General features: G+C 41.2%; 1 protein-coding gene across 1 annotated transcript; it reads left to right on the forward strand.

Annotated features, from left to right (window-relative positions):
* Positions 1-173: 173 nt before the first annotated feature.
* NCBP2L (nuclear cap binding protein subunit 2 like) lies at positions 174-17,530 on the forward strand. Its single transcript, XM_028842268.2, has 2 exons — positions 174-299; positions 15,828-17,530. Exon 2 carries the CDS (start codon positions 15,900-15,902, stop codon positions 16,359-16,361), a length of 462 nt encoding a protein of 153 aa, XP_028698101.1. The 5' UTR covers positions 174-299; positions 15,828-15,899; the 3' UTR covers positions 16,362-17,530.
* Positions 17,531-21,959: the final 4,429 nt, after the last annotated feature.

Here is a 21,959-nt window from a genome sequence, read left to right on the forward strand (position 1 = left end):
CACCAATCAGGGCCAGAGCCGTCCTTTTTTCTAGTGGAGCTTCACTTGGCCTGAGTCCCTCCAAATCTATGGAGATTGGACTTCCATAGATTTGAAACTTCCTCCAGGTACCACAAACATCAGTCCTGTGATTAAGAGCAAAGAGCGACCAACTACTATAATTCTTATTCCCAAGGCCCCGTGGGTCCTATATGTGCCCTGCAATTTGGGGAAAATGGAGGTGGGGTTGTGGTCTCTATGCTGTAGCAGCCAGAAAGTCAGAAAAAAGCTGTACCTCTAGCTCTTGACAGGATCCCAAGGTCAGAGGTGAAAGAGGTGCTGGGGGTCACTGACCATACCTGCAAAACTGAGAGTATGGTCCTTTTGTTCTAACAGACTGCTGAGGAGTCTCTATTTCTCCTCTCAAAAGCAAACCCTTTAGATGTATTAATTTCCCTTTTTCTTCTTCTTCGCTTTTTTTTTTTTATGTTCTTGGGTAAAAGCCAGAGGAGGTAGTAGAATATGAAATTTCATCTGCATTGTGTATACTTATAGCCTACTAAATTGTTTTTTAATTACAGTGTTTATGTTTTTCCCCTTGTTTATAAATATTTCATGTTAAACGTTATAACAAAATATATTAGATCCATAAATGTTTATTTAAGTTGTGTTTCGTGAACTGCTGGGACTTTTATTTCTATATTTGCCTGAGTCCTCTTATCTTTGTGCCTAACCTTGGGATGAGGCCCTGGTAGAAGTATTTCCTTCTTGGCATTTGGCACCATTAAACTCAAGAGTCTGTCCCCTTGACATTTCCCTTGTTGTGGTCCTTGCTCTCAAGCAGTATTGTTAATAATTCAGTATAGCTTTCCATACTATATCCAGGCTGATCAAGAGTAAATATAATTGAGATATAAAAAAACTAGATAGTTCAGAGATAGCGTTCAGGAGCTGGTATGTATTTGCATACAAGTCCAGCTTGTACTGACATATTGCATACCTCCTCGGGGGAAGGCTGACTGGGCAGGGCCACCTTGGCTCCCTTCTGTGAAGCCTTGCTTTGCTGACATATATTGTGCTGGATGGAGAGACTCCAAGCAGCAAAACGTTCTTGCATAAACTCAGAAAGCAGGGGGTGGGGGGCCACTTCCAGATAGAGCTGGTAGCTTTCTGGGTGGAGCAGAAAGAGGGTATAAGGGGCATCTCTTTCTCAGGTGAACTCATTCAACAGTCACTGTGCGCTTATCCTGTGCTGGTTATGGTGTAAGTGGGGATTCACAGGTAAACAAAACAGCCCAAGCTCCCAAAAACTTCATGGTCAGGCTGGAGAAAGAGATGTAGACAGACAAAAACAGTACAAATACTAAGTGGTGATGGAGGCCTGGTGTGTGTGAGGAGAATGGGGGGTGGCATGTCTTGTGAGGGTGTGGAGGAAGGGTTAGCTCTGGCAGAAGAGAAGGACAATCTAGGTAGAGAGACTAGTGAACAGAGGCTTGGGGCTGAGAACAGTGTGTATGCTGATATCTGGGTGTGGATTACAAAACAGTTCAGTGTTACTGGAGAATAAAATGTAAGACATGGAAGCTGGTATGGTTATAGAAGTGCTTGTTATTAATGTAATAAATAACAAGATATAGAAGCAACTCTCATAACCATGGCAACTTGAAAGTAATGATAATTGTAAACATATTTAAAGATACCTGTAGTAACAGTAATGTGACATAAAATTGTGATTTCTATTGGGGACAAAGTCACAGGTACTGCTAACACTATCGTGATCTGTTCTCTGCATTTGTAGTTGAAGGAAATCTAAATTTCAGTTAGAGATTGGTGAAAACAAAGATGTAATATTTTCCCATCTGAGTTAATTTATCCCCTGAATATTTATTTATTTATTTATTTTAGAAGGAGTCTTGCTTTTGTTGCCCAGGCCAGGCAATGGTGCGATTTTGACTCACTGCAACCTCCGCCTCCCAGGTTCAAGCAATTCTCCTGCCTCAGCCTCCCAAGTAGCTTGGATTACAGGCATACGCCACCACCACACCAGGCTAATTTTGTATTTTTAGTAGAGACGGGGTTTTGCCACATTGGCCAGGCTGGTTTTGAACCCCTGACCTAGATGATCCAACAGCCTCGGCCTCCTAAAGTGCTGGGATTACAGGTGTGAGCCACGGTGCCCAGCCTATCCCCTGAATTTTTTTTTTTTTTTTTTTTTGAGACCAAGTCTCGCTGTGTCGCCCAGGCTGGAGTGCAGTGGCATGATCTCAGCTTACTGCAAGCTCCGCCTCCCAGGTTCATGCCATTCTCCTGCCTCAGCCTCCCAAGTAGTTGGGACTACAGGTGCCCGCCACCACGACTGGCTAATTTTTTTGTATTTTTAGTAGAGACGGGGTTTCACCGTGTTAGCCAGGATGGTCTCGATCTCCTGACCTCGTGATCCACCTGTCTCGGCCTCCCAAAGTGCTGGGATTACAGGTGTGAGCCACCACACCCAGCCTCCCCTGAATTTTTAAGCGTCCGTGTTCTAAGGCCGGGTGCAGTGGCCCATGCCTGTAATCCCAGCACTTTGAGAGGCCGGGGTGGGCAGATCCCTTGAGGCCAGGATTTCAAGACCAGCCTGGGCCACACGGCAAAACACTATCTCTACAAAAAGTATGAAAATTCCCTGGGCATGCTGGCATGCATCTGTAGTCCCAGCTACGCAGGGAGGATCACCTGAGCCCGGGTAGGTCGAGGCTGCAGTGAGCCGTTATTGCTCCACTGCACTCCAGCCTGGGAGAAGAGTTCTAGACCAACCTCCTTATAATATTAATAACAATATTAGATGAATGAGCCTTTACTATATGCCAAGCCCTGTGCTAAAAGCTTTACAGCCGTTTTCTACTGACTCATCATCACAGGCCTGTGAGGCAACGTTGTTTTCATGGCTCTCAGAGACATGGAATTGTTTTCTAAGGTTACACAGCTGGCAAGGGGCAGAGATGGGACTTGACCCTGAGTCAGTGTCACTTAAGCCCCACCCAAACTTCAGGCCTTGGATCTGCACCAGGATGGCTACATTAGAATTAGAATCACCTGGTAAGTTCACTTTTTTTTTTTTTTTTTTTTTTTTTAAAAAGACAGAATCTCGCTTGGTCACCAAGGTTGGAGTGCAGTGGCACAATCTCGGCTCACTGCAACCTCTGCCTCCCGGGTTCGAGCGATTCTTGTGCTTCAGCGTCCCGAGTAGCTGGGATTACAGGCACACACCACCACGTAGGACTCATTTATGTATTTTTAGCAGAGACGGGGTTGCTCCATGTTGCCCAGGCTGGTCTTGAACTCCTGAGCTTCAGATCCACCCGCCTTGGCCTCCCGAAGTTCTGGGATTACAGGAGCCACCAAGCCCCGCCTTATTATTATTATAATTACTGAAACAGTATCTTGCTCTGTCGCCCAGAGCTGGAGTGCAGTGGTGCAATCTCAGCTCACTGCAGTCTCGACCTCCTGGGCTCCAGGGGGTCCTCCCACCTCAGCCTTCTGAGTAGCTGGGACTACAAGCGTGTGCTACCACGCCCAGCTAATTTTTGTAGAGACAGGGTCTCGCCATTTTGCCCAGGCTGGTCTCAAACTCCTGGCTCAAGTAATCTGCCTGCCTTGGGCTTCCCATAGTGCTGGGATTACAGGCATGAGCCACAAAGGCCAGCTTTTTTTTTTTTTTTTTTTTTTTTTTGACAGGGTTTGGCTCTGCAGCCCAGTCTGGGGTGCAGTGGCATGATCTCGGCTCACCGCAGCCTCGGCCTCCCTGCCTCAAGAGGTCCTCCCTCCCAGCCTTCAGAGTAGCTGGGACTACAGGTGAGTACCACCACGCCTGGCTAATTTATTTTTTATTTTTTATTTTTGTAGAGATGGGGCTTTGCCATGTTGCTCAGGCAGGTTTTGAACTCCCGAGCTCAAGCAATCCGCCTGCCTCCGCCTCTAAGGTGCTGGGATTACAGGCGTGAGCCACCATGCCCAGCCTGGGATCCATCTATCGTTCTCTCTCTCTCTCTCTCTCTCTCTCTCTACATATACACACACACACACACACACGTATATACATACATATATACACACATATATACATACATATATATACATACATATATACATATATGGTTTTTTTTTTCTTTGAAGCAGAGTCTCGCTCTGTCTAATTTTGGTATTTTTAGTAGAGACGGGGTTTTACCATGTTAGCCAGGCTGGTCTCAAACTCCTGACCTGAGGTGATCTGCCCACCTCGGCTTCCCAAAGTGCTGTGATTACAGGTGTGAGCCACTGCGCCCAGCAGGGATCTGTATTTTTAAAAGGTCCCCAGATGATTCTTAAAGGTAGCCAGGTTTGGGAGCTTTAATGTTCTCAACCACAGATTTTTTGTTTTTATTTTACATTTTAATCGAAATTGTATATTATTTAAGGTGTACATCATGACTGGATATAGATATAGATATAGATATAGGTATATCCCCACACATATATACACACATAGACTACAGTCAAGCTAACATATCCATCTCTTCACATAGTTAACTTTGTGTGTGTGTGCGTGTGTGTGCAGTGAGATCTACGCTGTTAGCAAATTTCAAGTAAACAATAAGGTATTGTTAACTATAGTCCCCATGTTGTACATTATATCTCTAGAACTTATCCATCCTATATAACTGAAGCTTTGAACCCTTTGACCAACATCTCCCCATGTGTTCCCCACCCTACCCCTGGTAACCACCATCTACTCTCTGCTTTGATGAATTCAGTTTTTTTAGATTCCACATATAAGTGAGATCATATAGCATTTTTCTTTCTGTGTTTGGCTTATTTCACTTAGCAAAATATTCTCCAGGATCATTTATGTTATTACAAATGGCAGGATTTCCTTCTAAGGCTAAATAATATTTTATTATATATATACATGCATACACATATATACACATAATATACACACATATATAAACATAATATACACATATACACATATACATATATACTCATATACACATATGCACACACATACGTGTGTGTGTGTGTATATATATATATACACACCACAATTTCTATATTTAGAAATTGAATTTTTTAGAAAAAAGTTAGAAATTAGATTGGAAATTGAATGGATAAAAACTCATTTTTATCCATCAATGGACACTTAGGTTGTTTCCACGAGCTTTCTTAGCACAGTGCTTGGGCATGGTAGATACCTAATAAATATCTGATTAACCAAGGGGAAATAAAATATGAAGATGGGGAACTGAGGGAAACTGAAAAGCTGTCCTTGGGGGCCAGATACAGTGGCTCACGCCTGTAATTCTAGCACTTTGGGAGGCCGAGGCGGTGAGATCAAGACAAGCCTGGCCAACAGGGTGAAACCCTGTCTCCACTACAAATATAAAAATTAGTCTGGCATGGTGGCACGTGCCTTTTTTTTTTTTTTTTTTTTTAATTTAGAGGGAGTCTCACTCTGTCGCCAAGGCTGGAATGCAGTGGCGCGATCTCGGCTCACTGCAACTTCTGCCTCCCGGGTTCAGGTGATTCTCCTGCCTCAGCCTCCCGAGTAGCTGGAATTACAGACATGTGCCACCATGCCCAGCTAGTTTTTGTATTTTTAGTAGAGACAGGGTTTCACCATGTTGGCCAGGCTGGTCTTGAACTCCTGACTTCAAGTGATTCATCTGCCTCGGCCTCCCAAAGTGCTGGGATTACAGACGTGAACCACTGCACCTGGCCAAGAATTGTATATATTTAAGGTGTACTCCATGATGTTTTGATATACATTGTGAAATGATTACCACAATCAAGCTAATTAATATATACATCAACCTGTCTTTGTAGAACTGTTTCACGGAGGCCATATATTATTACATCCTAATATCTACAGTGTTTTCTTCTGGAGCTCACAGTCTGGTGCGTGTGTGTGTGTGTGTGTGTGTGTGTGTGTGTGTGTGTGTGTGTTTGTCCAGTGTGGGAGCACAGGCAAGTAAAGAGACAATCACAGTATATATGAAAAGGATTGTCATGGAATGAAGCACAGAATGGTGATGGAAGGAACAAAGAGTGGGCATACCAAACACAGATTGGAAGGGTAAAGGAAGGCTTCCTAGAGGAGATGATGGCTTGAAGGATGAATTGAGAAGGACAAAGTGCTTATCCAAGCCCATTTTTAGTGCCTAGTAGGCATTCATCTAATGAGATGGTGGATGTATAACACTTAGTACCTACCACATAGTCACAGCTCAATATGTGGTAGACGTCATTATTGTTACCTGACCTTTTCAAACAAACATGAATGGTAAGTTACGTTTACTATGAGGAATACATAAGATAATGCATGGCATGGAAAGTACTTAATATAGTGTCTGGCGTATAATAATTGCCCAGCAAATGGTGGCAGTTGATAGTGTTATTGTTGCTGCTATCGTTATTTTTAGGTTTGACTGGACTAAGATAGATGGAATCTTCCATCTCTGATCTTTTGGGTCATTCAATTCTGCAATTTATACATGTTACATTATTTCATATTACACAAAAATTACATATTACATGTTTATATATGTAATATGAAATTTCATGTTACACATAACATTTTTTCAGATATAATGTCTGCAAGCATGCTTATGTTCAGAACTTTTCCCGATGACAATCTCTGGCCCCAACCACCGCTACCACCATCACCAGCCACGTGGTGTTCTCAAGTTGTAGTCTCCACAAGGCATATAGAAAATAGAGGAGCTGGGTGGATGTGGTGGCTCACGCCTGTAATTCCAACACTTCGGGAAGCTGAGGCCGGTGGATCACTTAAGCTCAGGAGTTCAAGAGCAGCCTGGGCAACATGGCAAAACCCCCTCTCTACAAAAAAAAAAAAAAAAAAAAAAAAAAATTAGCCAGGTGTGGTGGCATGCACCTGTGGTTTCAGCTACTCAGGAGGCTGAGGTGGGAAGATTGTTTGAGCCCGGGAGGTTGAGGCTGCAGTGAGCTGTGACTGTGCCACTGCACTCCAGCCTGGGCCACAGAGCGAGACCTTGTCTCAAAAACAAACAAACAAACAAAAACAAAATAAAAAAGAGGAAATAAAGAAAAGAAATAAAATAAAATAGAGGAACTGATGGTAGAAGAAGTGGAACAGAGCTGCTGCTGCCTCTGAAAATATTTTCTGTATAGTAAAGGGATGACATTGGTTTTCTGATCAGCCTTTGTATTTCCAATCTAAGGACAGTTGGTAGAAGTGAATCAAAAGCTTTCCCCAACTTTGTTTTGCATTTTTGCTGTTCTAGATAGGAGGGTAGAGTGTATGTAGGTTATAAATATGTTCCTCAGTCCAACCCCATCTCCCCACAACAGCTAGCAGAAATTCCTTCTCCATTAGCAATCAACAGTCCCTTTTCCCCTAGTTTCTGTAGCTAGTGCAAGTTTTAGTTTTTTGTTGCAGAGCTTCATGGATATTTTAATGGGCATTCCTAGATGGTGAGTATCAGACTGTGTTATCTTGCTGCCATGTTAACCTGGAGTTCCCCCAGATACAATTGGTTTTCTTGCTAACGACTTCAGGGAGAAGGCACAAAAGTCCTTTGCTTTTTCATGGTCCTATGTTACTGTCTTTCCAGCCCTCTCCATCCTGGGGGCCTGTTTTCACCAGTCATCTCATTTTACCCAATACAGGAGTCCTCATCCTTTTTGTAAGGAAAAACTGTGTTGTATATTCCTGATGCCTTGATCTCCCTGGGAAGAGGGAAATTAAGGGTAGAAGGAAGTTGACTGAATCTGGGGGCTGGCTGTCAGGGTGTGGGAGTGAAGAGGATTGGGGAGATACTGCTTACTGTCTTCCTCTCTGAGCTGAGAATCCAGGCAAACTGCAGAGAGCAGGGCAGGAGAAGGGTGATCATGTTGGAGAGTTAGCTTGCAAGGCCTTGATATTGTTTGCAGATCCCAAGGTACCGATTAGGGGCTCCTGACCTAATACAGTAAAAAAAAAAATGGTTTGTGTTGTCATTGTGGCTATTTTTTAATATCCTTCCAGAGGTATATCTCCCTTCCTGTATTAGCTTTCTAAATCTTGATACTGTGTACACAGATTGATCCTTTTGCCCTACTTTCCACTCCTGGTAGCATTCTCATTTGTCTTTCAGCCACCTCTGGAATTCTGGACTTGGTTTACCTAGCCTTTGTGACCACTCCATATATTGACATACAGGGAGCCTCCAACTTACAGACAGGCTGAGCTCTCAAAGTTCACTCTCAAGTCAATTGTTTGGAAGGTGACGTGCATTTTTCCATAGGAGAAAAAAATTGTTATAAATTGAACTACATTTCCAGGCCAGCCCACAAAAGACTTCTTTAGCTTTAATGTACTAAAAATGTGGGCCATTTGCAATGAAAAAGTAAGAAATCTTGGTAATTCAGCAAAAACAAGAAGACAATCCAAGGGAATAAGAAATACTTTTGCTTGGCTACTGGCACCGGAGTCAAGAAAGCTGAATTGGATGAGGTACACAGGGCTTTCCGGAGGCTCTCCAGAAAGACTCATGGGGACTTTGAAAGTCTGTGGAATCATAACATAGTTCTAAGTTTACTTCAAAACTTATGGCTTTCAATAATAATGACTACCATATACTGAGCACTTACTGTGTGTCAGGTGCTGTGCTAGGCAGTTTACATACCTTCCCCTCATTTCATTTCATTCTCACAACAACACTATGAGGTAAATACTATAAAGACCCTTATTTTACAGACTGAGGCTCAGAAAGGTCAATTAAGTTGACAAAAGTTATACAGACAGCACAATTAGAGGCCAAGTCAATGGTTTCCTACTGCCCAAACCTGTGCTTTACAATATATATCTGATGACTCGTTTCTTTTCTTTTCTTTATCTGGGTATATCGGGAACACCACTTTTGGGGCTATCAGCCATGATTAGAGTTATTTGCCAGATCACAAGGAAACAAAGATTGGGAAACTAGGAGAGGTGGTACGAGGGAGAGAAGGAAGGAGGAAGGAACAGAGAATTTTGTTAGGCAAAAGTTCAACTAAGAAGCCACATATGTCAATGTTTCTCAAACTGTACGGTGCACTCAAAGCACCCAAAACTCATTAAAATGCAGATCATTATTTAGCAGGTCTAGGGAGGGGACTGAGATCCTGCATTTCTAAAAAGCTCCCAGGTGTGCTGCTCCTGCTGGTCCATGGACAACACTTTAAACAGTAAGGCCATATAGTGCAAATGATGAACAAAAACATTCAAGCACCCATTAACACCTGCTTCCTAATTTAATCCAGATCAGCTTCTACACTAAACAGTCACTTATTATCCTCTTTTCTCCTGTAGGCTGTCTCAGGGCATTGTCTCCACTTTAGTTCTGCCAGTCTGTTTCAGCTTATGTTTATTTATTTATTTATTTGTACAAATTTAAGGGGTTCAAGTGCAGTTTTGGTACATGGATATATTGCAGAGTGGTGAAGTCTGGGCTTTTAATGTAACCGTCACTCAAACAGTATAGATTGTACCCATTAAGTAATTTCTCATCTCTCACCCCCATGACATGTTTATGTTTAACTACTCATTTAAATACAGGTGTTAAATACATATGAACATCTTCTGTCACTCTGAGCACTAAGCAGTCTCAATCAAACATGAGTTTCTCTTGGCACAAAGTAGGTATTTGGCCACAGGGTTCCACTTCTTAACAATGGCTCTCGGCTCTCTCTCCCATTAGGAACAGTCTTATAAAGGTAAGGCATGTAGTAACACTACTGTCCCAGCGCTTTCTAATTTCCTTTCTCAGAGCTATTGCCTTCATCTGGAGCAGGAAGCAGCCTGGCTTTTTAAAGAGTCCAGATCCTTGTTTCTTTCACATAGTTGAAACAATCCCAGCATTAGTTTAAGGCAATCATTGAAAAGATTCTTTGCAGAGTCCTGCCAACTCCAAAAGCCCAGTGAAATTTGTTTCCTGGAAGATTATTTACTTTATTTTGCCACCTCCTCTCCTCCGTCTCTTAGGATTTTGACTGATCATTTTGAGCCATTCTTCATGTTTTTATTTTTAGACTCTCTGACTAATTTTCCCCAGTAGCAAGAGTCAAGGAAAGCTTTCCACTCCAACCAAGCTCTACTTTTTAGGTAGGAAATATTCTCTCACAGTGTTTACAGATCAACTTGATGATCTGTGGTCCCTGGCAACTGGATTGCTTTTCTATCTTCTCTTTAACCTTTGGGGAGGTTAACCTTGGGGGTGACCCTTCTAACACCTTCAGCAGGTAGGTGTTCATGCAGCCTCCACATGAATAGATTAGGTAAGTTCACATTCTATCACTGGATGAATTTAAAACTCTGCGAAAAAAGAATTGTAATCTGTTTTTTAACTTCTATCCATTAATCTTACTTTTATCATATGAAGCAGAAATAGCGCTTTCAATGTTTCCTGACATTTGTCATATCCTCCTTTAACCATCTCTTTGCTAGACTAAACATCCCCAATTTCTAATCAGTCCTCAGTTACTTCTTGACCCTTCATTCATTCAATAAACATTAGATGCACTATGATTTATAAATGTTCACTTTAAAATACGGTACCTCGAAATGGAACATACTGCTCACTGTGTAGTTTGACCAGCATGGAGTACCTTGGGACTGCCTCTTCTTGTGATGGTCTGATGCAATTTTATGATCATGCTAGCTTAAGAAGGAGTAACTCACTTCTTCACATCTATTGAGTACCTACTTTGGGTCAGGTACCTAACATCTACTAGAAACCTCCGTTTTCAGTGGTAGAGGTTCTCTGTTCTTTCTTACTGCATGGGGCCTGGAGATGGTACAGCCACCCTCTTCCAATCCTTCCTACTGTCATCTGCTATACTTTAGAACTCTCACTTATTGAGGACTTCACCTCCTCACTGATAGTCTTCCTTTAAGTGACCCATAAGCTTCATCCTTTCAATCATTTTACCTCCACTCTGCTTCACCAACCATTTTCAATGATCCACTTTATTCTCAGCAGATGATCTCACCTCTCATTCCATTATGAAAATCTAGGTCATTGGATGCTAACACCCATTTTCCTGCCCTCACCCCACCCTGCCACATAGTTGTGTCCTTACATGTCCTAACCTCTCTCTCTCTCTCTTTTTTTTTTTTGATCTTGCAGAAATAGACATAGCTTCTCCAGTTCACAGCTAATTTCTCTACGTGTGCTTTGGAGCCCATTCTTTCTCACCTCCTTGAGGACTTACTTCATCAGTTATCCCTCCTCTCATCTGTATCTTCAACAACTCCTTCTCTGCTTACTAACTGCTTCCCATCAACCTTCAGACATGATCAACTTTCACTCCTAAAAAAGGAAACAAACAAATTTTCCTTCACCTCTATCCCCAACTGGCATTTGCCCTATTTCTCTTCTTTTATTGTTATGGAATCTTTTCTAAAGTATAGACACTCTCCATTTCCTCACCTCCTGTTAAAAACTCAGCCCCCACTATGGCTTTTCTGTTCCCAGAACACCACTGTTATTTCTCTTGTTAAGTAAACCAATGGCATCCTAATTGCCAAATCTAATGAACAATGTTAAGTCTTTATTTTGCTGGACCTCTCTCTGATGTATTTAACATAATTGATTGCTCTCACCCTACTTCTGTCCTCATGAATCTCTTGAAAGTGTCTACTCCTTGGCTTTGGTGATGTTGCACATCTTCTGGCTGTCCTCATTCCTCTCTGATTACTCCTTATGCTCTTTTGTGGACTCTTCGTCTGCCACCCCTTAAATGCCAGTCTTTCCCAGGTTTTTTCATTCCTCACCTTTCCCCTAGATCATCTCATCAATACCCATTGTTTTATCTACCATACTTTGAGCCCCAAATATGTGTCTGTAGTCCCAGACCTCTGTTGAGAGCTCCAAACCTGTATACTAGTTGATACTTGACAGGTATAATATGGCACATCCTACAGGTACCTCAAGACCAAACTCAGTATGTTCCAAATGCCTCTTTTTTACTCTAATCTGCCCTTCCTCCTCTATCTGCCCACTGACACCATGGTGACTCAGACCTCTATCTACACAGTTGACCCCTATCTACACAGTGCTGAAACTTGGTAGTCATCCTAAATTTCTCATTCAACCAGTCACCAAGACCTGTTCAGTCTATCTTCTAAGTATCTATCTGATATGTCTTTCCTTTATGTTACTACAACATATTATTAGACTAGGCTTTCCATCATCTTTTCATTTTTTAGCTATTCAAATAGCTCCTTAACTGGTCTTCCTGCCTCTTGGCCTGCTCCCCCTTAGCCTATCCTTCACATTGTGATAGAATGCATTTTCTCTAATGCAAATCAGATCACATCACTCCTCTGCTTGCAGCCCTATCATGGTTCTCACTGCTTACTGGTACAGTCCATGCTGCTCCACAAAGCTTACAAGGCCCCTCACAATCTGGCCTTGTCTACCCTTCCAATCTTATCTCCTATCATCTTTTCCTTATTTTCTTTGCCCAAATAATGTCAGACTGAATACCCCCCACTATGCCTTCATGCCTTCATACACACTGTTCTCTCTGCCTAGAATGACCCCTTGGTCTTCCAGTCAAATCTTCATTCAGCTTTCAAAATTGGACTCAGTATGTCTGGGTAGATACACAAGAAACTAGTGACAATGATTGGGTGGCTGGGGCACAGGAGTGGGAATAAGACTTACTTTTTCCACCTATTTGTACATTCTGTATTTTGTAACACAAATCTGAATTCACTATTCAAAAAAGTAAATACTATGTACATTTTTTGTTAAAAAAGCTCAGGAATCAGGTCCTTTAGAAAGTTGTTTTCCCCTCCTCATTCTCTTCTGTAGTTTTGTACTACCTTCTTTGTGCTACCTCCAGGCCTACTGTGTGCTCCTGTGATTAGAATAATTACATTGCATTGCAATTTATATGGAAGTTGTCCATCTCCTCAGATTGTGAGCTACCTGAGGGAAGGGGCTGCATCTTAGTTTTTATTGTTTCCCCAGAATTTAACATAGTGCTCTATAAATGTTTATTGAATGAATGGAGAAACAAGTGGAGAGAGGAATAAAGTAGGGGATGCCTCAAATTATAAAACAAAGCTCCCAAGTCAGTTATCTTTCCCAATATCCATCAATCTGTCCTTTTGCCATGTGTTGAGGTTAAAAATAATATTTTACATTTATACTTTTTTAAAAATTTTCTGAGACAGAGTCTCACTCTGTCACCCAGGTTGGAGTACACTGGCACAATTATGGCTCATTTCAGCCTCGATCTCCTGGGCTCTAGATCCTCCCACCTCAGCCTTCCAAGTAGCTGAGTGATTGGGTGATATTGCCAGTAAATGGTGAAGTTGAGATTTGAACCAAGGTCTTTTGACTTCAAAATTCATGCTTGATTCATAACACTACATTGATTCAAAGGGACATCTCCACTGCTTGACTACTGGGTGCCTAGCTCAAGGCAGCCCATTATCTTCGGACTGCTCTGACCATTTTAAAAGCTCTTGTTTGTAGTGAGCCAGGTTATAAATGAGCCAAACAAGACATGGCCAATAATAGGGTCTTTTGGCTCTCTACTAGAACTTTCCTTCCAGTCTGACACCAAACCATTTGTTCGCTTCTTTGGCTATAGTTGTTCAACTAGTTATAGGCTCATCTCAACAAATGCCTGAAGCATCCAGCTTATATTTTGCCATATCATCTACAAGGGAATTATGGGAAACTTTGTCCAATGCCTGGATGAAATGAAATCCACTATAGCTATCACATTCTCTGATAGCTTATCTAGTAACCAGATCAAAAAAAAAAAAAAAAAGGAAATGAAGTCTAGGAGGGATATTTGTTTTTTAACGGGGCAATTTGTCAATGACTTAAAGTAATGAGTTTCCAGTGGTATACTTTCAGACATCCTTGACAGGCTGTCAGGAAGATGATTTTTGGCCAGTGGGCTTCCTACTTTTCTTCAAATGACATCAAATAGGGACTCCCATTTTCATTGCTTTGAATTGCACAGCACTGTTGTTTACATCTAGTTTTATTTAATCTTCCATTTCAGTTTTCCGGGCTTTTATTTTTTCTTTGTGTTCTGCCCTTGCATATGTTCCCTCTGCCTGGTTCATTCCCTAAACTACAACCTGGCCCCACAACACACACATACACATACCTTACTTGTCCTTTGAGAATCAGTGCATGCAGTCCCTTCTCCAGAAGCCTTCTCTGTTGTCCCCAGACTGAGGTAACTGCTTCTCCTCCTGGGTGTTGTAGTGGCAAGCGAGCACAGTGCCTGTCACAAAGTAGATCCCCCGTAAATGTTAACTCCCTTCTCCCCTTCCTCCATGAATATCTCTAAAATAGTATTCATTACACCATATGGTATTTTCTTGTTTACTTGTCTGCCTTCATTACTCAATTATGAGCTCATTCTTTCATCCACTCATTAACAAATATTTATTGTGTGTCTATGGTGTACAAGGCATTGTTCATGTAGGTGCTGGGGACACAGTGATTTCTGAAAATTGTATTTTCACTGTGTCTTTTCACTGTTGTACTTATAGCACCTGTCACAGTGTCTGGCAAGTAGAGTGCTTAGTAAATGTTTGTTAAAGGAATGCACTTCCTCAGCAGAGTTTCTCAAAGTGTGATCCTTGGACTATTTGCATCTGGATCACTGAGGGGTGTAGGTTAAAATGTTAATTCTTGGGTCCCTCTCCAAGTCTACTGAATCAGAATATCTTAAGAGTGGGCTGTAAGAATCTGTATTTTAATCTCGTTTTGCGGTATTTCTTTCATGCTAAAATTTGGGAACCACTGCAAAACAGAATAGAAATAGGGAGACCTAATGCCTATTATTGAAAAGTGTAGCTAAAACCAACTAAATCATGTTTAATGCCTCTGAATGCTATAGCAAATTTTAGTGAAAGAGAAAAAAGAATTTTTACCTGTTGAACAAGTGGAATTATTGCTAATAAAATCTAATCTTAATTTAGGTCAAATTTATGATACCAGAGAGTTTTCTTTTTTTTTTTTTTTTGAGACGAAGTCTCGCTCTGTCGCCCAGGCTGGAGTGCAGTGGCCAGATCTCAGCTCACTGCAAGCTCTGCCTCCCGGGTTTTTACGCCATTCTCCTGCCTCAGCCTCCCGAGTAGCCAGGACTACAGGCGCCCGCCACCTCGCCCGGCTAGTTTTTTGTATTTTTTAGTAGAGACGGGGTTTCACCGTGTTAGCCAGGATGGTCTCGAACTCCTGACCTCGTGATCCGCCCGTCTCGGCCTCCCAAAGTGCTGGGATTACAGGCTTGAGCCACCGCGCCCGGCCAGAGAGTTTTCATTTTTATAGCGTTACTTGTATATTTGATGGTATATAGGGACCCTTTGTGTAACCCAACAATACAATATATTGATTCCATGTTATAGACTTGAATTGCAAATTAAGAAAGAGTATGTCCAAACTATACTTGTGCTTTAACATTGATTATATGTGATTTATCTGATGTTTAGTTCTTAATCAGAATTGTCAGTGCTCATTCTCTGTGCAAATTTGATCCATTTAACTGTTTTATGCCATATTTTCTAAGAGCATGCTGTTATTAAAAGTGCTCTTTGGTAATAGATTAGGTATATAAGATCTAAGTCAACCAAGGACAGCACAACTTCCCTTTCAGGAAGACTTGACAAGTTGGATTTTATGACCATGTTTTGGAGACTGGAGCTGTCTATTTTTAGTGTGCCTTAACATGATCCTTATGGTCAGGAGCTGAAGTGTTCTTGTATCTGAACACAAATATGTTAAATATTCACAGATTTATACTTCTATTTCCCTCCTTTTGACATCCCTCTTTTTTTCAACTCAACTTAGGTTTTCAGTGGTGGTGTCACCGCTTCCAAACTAAACCGAAAATGGCCATCTGCATGCTGCCCAACCAGCACCATGTCCAAAGGCCTGAAAATTCTGTGTAAAGACCCTGTTTTGGAGCTGAGCTGCTGCCGGGACCATCAGTTCAGTGGCAGTAAATTTCAGCAGGAAAAATTACTGAAGGAAAGCTCCACAATGAATATGAGGAACCTTTCATTTTATACAACCGAAGAGAAAATACATGAGCTCTTTAGTAGATCTGATATCAGGAATATCTTTATGGGCCTGGATAAAATAAAGAAAACAGCATGTGGCTTCTGCTTTGTAGAATGCCATAACAGAGCTGATGCTGAAAATGCCATGCGGTTTCTAAATGGGACCTGCCTAGATGAATGGATTATCTGCACTGATTGGGATATAGGTTTTAGAGAAGGTCAACAGTATGGTCGCGGTAAATCTGGCGGTCAGGTAAGGGATGAGTTTCGTGAAGATTTTCATTCTGGTAGAGGAGGCTTTGGAAGACAGAGTCAGATCTAAAACAATCCATAGAGAAAAAGTTTTAACTCTAACCCCTTGAAAAGTGTGTTATAGACCAACCTCAAGTCTGCAAATAGCCAATTTCAAGTTTAAATTACCTTATTATTGATGTATTTTTTTCTCTGAAAATTTATTAAATGGCAGAAACAAAAAAAAAATCCATTTGCTTTTGTCTGAATTTTGAAGGTGTTTTCAGATTACCAGTTTGACTGTTAGGTGGTCTAAAGTGAAGTGTTTTTCGGGAACAAATTAGGTATGTAAGATCAGAGTCAACCAAAGCACAACTTCCCTTTTAAGAAGATTTCCATAGGATTCTATGGCCATGTTCCTGCAGCCCGAAATTATAATTTTTTTAAGAGCTTGCATAAAACACAGTTAAATAAGTGGAAATTTTAAAAAATTATCAAGAGAAACACAAGCACTGTTATTTGAAAACATAGAAAAGTCTGGAAGAATTTGTAATAAAAACAAAAATCCTCCTGCCCCACCTCTTCCTATCCTACGCCTATTCCCTGGATGATAACGCTTAATTATTTTTTATTAGTTTTTGGTTTGTTTGTTTCTTTGTAGTTTCCTCCATATCTCCAAATAACATGGCTGCTTACTTTCTTTTTAAATGCTATCTACTGACTTCCTGCTTTCAGAGATGAGGATTTAGCTCACTTACACCCCCATTTGCAGTTCTCTACTCTCCATCCTCTCAATGTAGTTCACAACACTTTACAGACAGTTCCTGAGTTACAATGGCTTGGCTTACAATGTTTTGACTTTACAATGGTATAAAAGTGATATGCATTCAGTAGAAACCATACTTCAGGTACCCATACAACTATTTCGTTTTTCACTTTCAGTATAGTATTCAACAAATTGCTTGAGATACTTAACACTTTGTTATAAAATAGGCTTTGGGTTAGGTGATTTTGCCCAAGTGTAGGCTAATGTAAAGTGTTCTGAGCACGTTTAAGGTAGGTTATGCTATGCTATATTTAAGAGGTTAGATGCATTAAATGCATTTTCAACTTAACAATATATTCAATTTACAATGAGCCTATCAGGATGTAACCCCATCATAAGTCAATGAGCATCTGTACTTACTTTCTTTATTGTTACATAGCATAACTTAGGTTATGCTGCAGTAATAAACAATCAAAAAATTTTAGTGCTTAAAATTACTAAGCTCTGTTCCTCCCACTACATTCCCATTGCTGATTACATGGTGCGGGGGTCTGCTGCATGCCATGATTGTCCTCCTTCTGGGGCCCAGGCTAATAGTATAATCACTATCTGGAAGGATGGTGACAGAGGGAAAAACAGAGTGACAAATCATGTCCTGGCTCCTCAAGTTTCCACCCAGAAATGATATCCGTCACTTTTGCTCACATTTCCATTCTCAAAACATGTTGTCAAAACTGATTCTGAGGGAGTGGAGAAGGATCTGTAGGAAGAGACCCTGAATATTAGTGATGAGTTATACAGTTTACTACAGGTCCTCCTATAACTTTAATATATACAAATATAACTCCATTTTTGTTTTGTTCCACCATATAGTACTCCCCACTTTGTAAGATGAAGATGTTAATGTCCTTTTGCCTTTTCTTCATCTTTCCTCCTCCCCCTTCTACTTTCTGGCTTTTTTCATCTACATTTGTGTTTTTACATTGTCAAAGTTGATGATAAAGTTGTCTGTGCTCTGTCTTTCTGTTAATTCCAGAAGTTTACAATTAGTAAAGAGTATTTTATTACTGTGACTATATAAATATTGTTCCCTGGCCAGGTGCAGTGGCTCATGCTTCTAATCCCAGCATTTTGGGAGACTGAGGTAGGCAGATCACTTGAGGTCAGGAGTTCAGGACCAGCCTGGGCAACATGGCGAAGCCCTGTCTTTATCAAAAATACAAAAATTGCTGGGCATGGTGGTATGTGCCAGTGGTCCCAGCTACTCAGCAGGGTGAGGTAGTAGGATAGTGATTCCTCCTGAGCCCAGGAGACGGAGGTCACCGTGAACTGAAGTTGTTCCACTGCACTCCAGCCTGGCTGGCAGAGTGAGACCCTATCTCAAAAATAAGTAAATAAATAAATAAATAAATAAATAAAGTTCCCTGCAAAGCCAGGGAGAGTCCAACAACTGTATCTTTTCTTCTGGAAATTTTATTTACCATTCTCTATTTCTTTTATTTGCCATTATTGCACCCCTTAATTTCCTTCAAACTCTGTAAAAAATTAAGCTTTCCGTGGATATTCTACTTTTTTTTTTTTCAAAGTCTCACTGTGTTGCCCAGGTTGGAGTTCAGTGGCACGATCTCAGCTCGCTGCAACCTCTCCCTCCTGGGTTCAAGCAATTCTTCTGCCTCAGCCTCCCGAGTAGCTGGGACTACAGGTGCGTGCCACCACACACGGCTAATTTTTGTATTTTTTTAGTAGAGACAGGGTTTCACCATATCGGCCAGGCTGGTCTCGAACAGTGATCCGCCAACCTCGGCCTCCCAAAGTGTTGGGATTACAGGCGTGAGCCACCGCGCCTGACAATTCTCCTACTTTCCTCTCCATGATCTGTCTGTTCTCCTATTCTGATCTGGATTTGTTACTCTCTAGACCAGGATTTCTCAATCGCAGCCCTACTGATGTTTTGGACCAGAGAATTATTTGTTGTGAAAGGCTGTGTTGTGCATTGTAGAATTCAGTATACTTGGCCTCATATACCCACTAAATATAGTAGCACACATTTGTGCACACACACACGCACACACACACTCCAACTTGTGACAACCAAAAATGTCTCCAGACATTACCAATTGTTTCTGCCAGGCCAGTGGGGAGGCAAAATCACAACTGGCTGCAAACCACTGCCCTCGGCAATAGTTCCCATCCAGAGATTTTTCTTCACTGTAGTCCTGAATTGGACTGACTATTTCATGGATCCTGTGTTTATCCCTTTTGTGGTTTATTCCTATATTAGTCCATTTTCACGCTGCTGTAAAGAACTACCTGAGACTGGGTAATTTATGAAGCAAAAAGGTATAATTGATTCACAGTTCTGTAGGCTTAACAGGAGGCATGACTGAGATTCCTCAGGAAACTTAGAATCATGGCAGGAGGGGAAGGGGAAGTAAGCACATCTTACCATTGTGGGGTAGGAGAGAGAGTGAGAGAGCAATGGGGGAAGTGCCACACACTTTTAAATCATCAGATCTCATGATAACTCACTATCACAAGAACGGCAAGGGGGAAATCCACCCCCATGATTCAGTCACCTCCAACCAGTCCCCTCCTCCAATTAGACATGAGATTTGGACAGGACACAAATTCAAACCATGTCATTTCACCCCTGTCTTCTCCCAAATCTCATGTCCTTCTCACATTGCAAAATACAATCATCCTTTCTGAATAGTCCCCCAGTCTTAACTCACTTCAGTATTAACTCCAAAGTCCACATTCCAAAATCTCATCTGAGACAAGATAAGTCCCTTCTACCTATGAGCCTGTAAAATCAAAAACAAGTTAATTACTTCCAAGATACAATGTGGGTACAGGCATCGGATAAATGCTCCCATTCAAAATGGAAGAAATTGGCCAAAACAAAGGGCCTACCGGTCCCATGCAAGTCTGAAACCCAGTAGGACAGTCATTAAATCTTAAGCCCCGGATCACTTACTTGTAGTTTCTTCCCTTCCATTTCCTCTGCTGTTTCTGTAACTCCTCTTAGCTGGATACTGGACATTTTGGATTAATTCCCTAATTTTCATGGTCCTGATTAGTGTAAATCAGTTATGATAATCCTGTCCCTCTTGCTAGTGATTGGTTTAGGAACCTAGGCTTAAGCCAATCAGAAGTGGACAATTCTAAAGTTATATTAATAAGTTGAGGGATGGACAACGACCAATGGAGACCCCAGTGAGCTCGAATGAAGGATTTTTAGTTTTAGCATGAAGGAGAGGCTGTATCTCTCCTTCCTATTGGATATGAATAAGCATGCATGTAGTGATTACTGCAGACAGCTTTCTTAAAACCACAAAATAAACTAGCTTTAGGATGAATAGGACATTTTAGATGGCAGAGAGAGGGACCAAAGAACCTGTATTGCTCATGAGATTATCTAGTTGCTGAGTCAACTAACCTTGCAGCATGCACTATGTCTGGATGTTCTGTATATGAGATGATACATTATATTTTATTGTTTAAGCCAGCTTGTGGCAGGATTTTCTGTTAACATACAGTCAAAAGCACTCTGAGGAATCAACCCAAATGTCCATCAATGATAGACTGGATACAGAAAATGTGGTACATATACATCATAGAATACTGTGTAGCTATAAAAGAAAGAATGAGATTATGTCCTTTGCAGGGACATGGATGGAGCTGGAAGCGATTATCCTCAGCAAACTAACGCGGGAAGAGAAAACCAAAAACCACAGGTTCTCACTTATAAGTGGGAGCTGAACAATAAGAAAACGTGGACTCAGGGAGGGGAACAACATACACTGGGACCTGTTGGTGGGGGATGGGAGAGGGCATCAGGATAAACAGCTAATGCATGTGGGGCTTAATCTGTGCAGCAAACCACCATGGCACATATTTATTTATGTAACAAACCTGAACGTCCTGCACATGTATCCTGGAACTTAAAATTAAATTAAGTTAAATTTTAAAAAAGCACTCTGATACCAAGACTTACACACTTTCCCTTTAGCTTAATCCTTGTATAAAGAAACTAAATTGATACCGCATGAAACCAAGCATGTATCTCCAGGTTCATGACCTTTTGTCTGGAAAGTTTGAAAAAATAAATGTCTAGCTCCTGAATCCTTTACTCTATAACTTGAATTAATTCTCTCTGATCAGTAACTTTTTTTTTCTGAATCAGGGAGGAATTGGAATGTCAATTTTTATGGAGTAACTATTATGTGCTAGGCATTTTGCCAGAGGCTTTAAAACACAATATCTTATTCTTAACCACTCTGTGCCGATTATAAAGGTGAGGAAACTGAGGATTGAAGAGGTAAAGTAATTTGCTCAAAGTCACTAACTAGGAAGTGGCAGAGCTGGGATTCAAACCAAAGGAGTCTGTGTCAAAGCTGGTGCCCTTAATCAAGGTACTATATTGTCTCTTTCCCTTTCCTTCACTCACGCCGTAAATGCAAGCCTCTCTTTGAGTTTCCTTTTTCTCAGGGAATTATCCCACTGACTATATTGCATCTGAGCTTTGTCTCCTTCAAGCAAACTTCTTAACTGTGCTCTCCTTTCTGCCTTGACATCCAGAATCACTCAGACTCCACAATCTAGTGGGAGAAGGAAGAACATCTAACTGTATTTCTGGCCAATTTAGCTTATTCTGCATATAGTCATGGAGTTTACTAATGTTTGAGTATCTCTCCTCTGTAACTTTCCCAAAATAAAAAAAGGGGTTTGCAAAGTCACACAACTAAAATTTGTTGTTATCACAGAGTGTTTCTTGAGGGGTATATTGGAGTATCTTTCAACCACTGTTTCTAGTGGCTGTCCACTTGGATTGCTCCTGAAGAGCAATTGTTTTCCTAGGCTCAGAAAAAGCTTTTAACAATGTCTTGTGAAACATATTTTTGGTTAAGTAAAGGGACTTTC

Source organism: Macaca mulatta, chromosome X (assembly GCF_049350105.2).
Source record: "Macaca mulatta isolate MMU2019108-1 chromosome X, T2T-MMU8v2.0, whole genome shotgun sequence".
NCBI classification, from domain to species: domain Eukaryota; kingdom Metazoa; phylum Chordata; class Mammalia; order Primates; family Cercopithecidae; genus Macaca; species Macaca mulatta.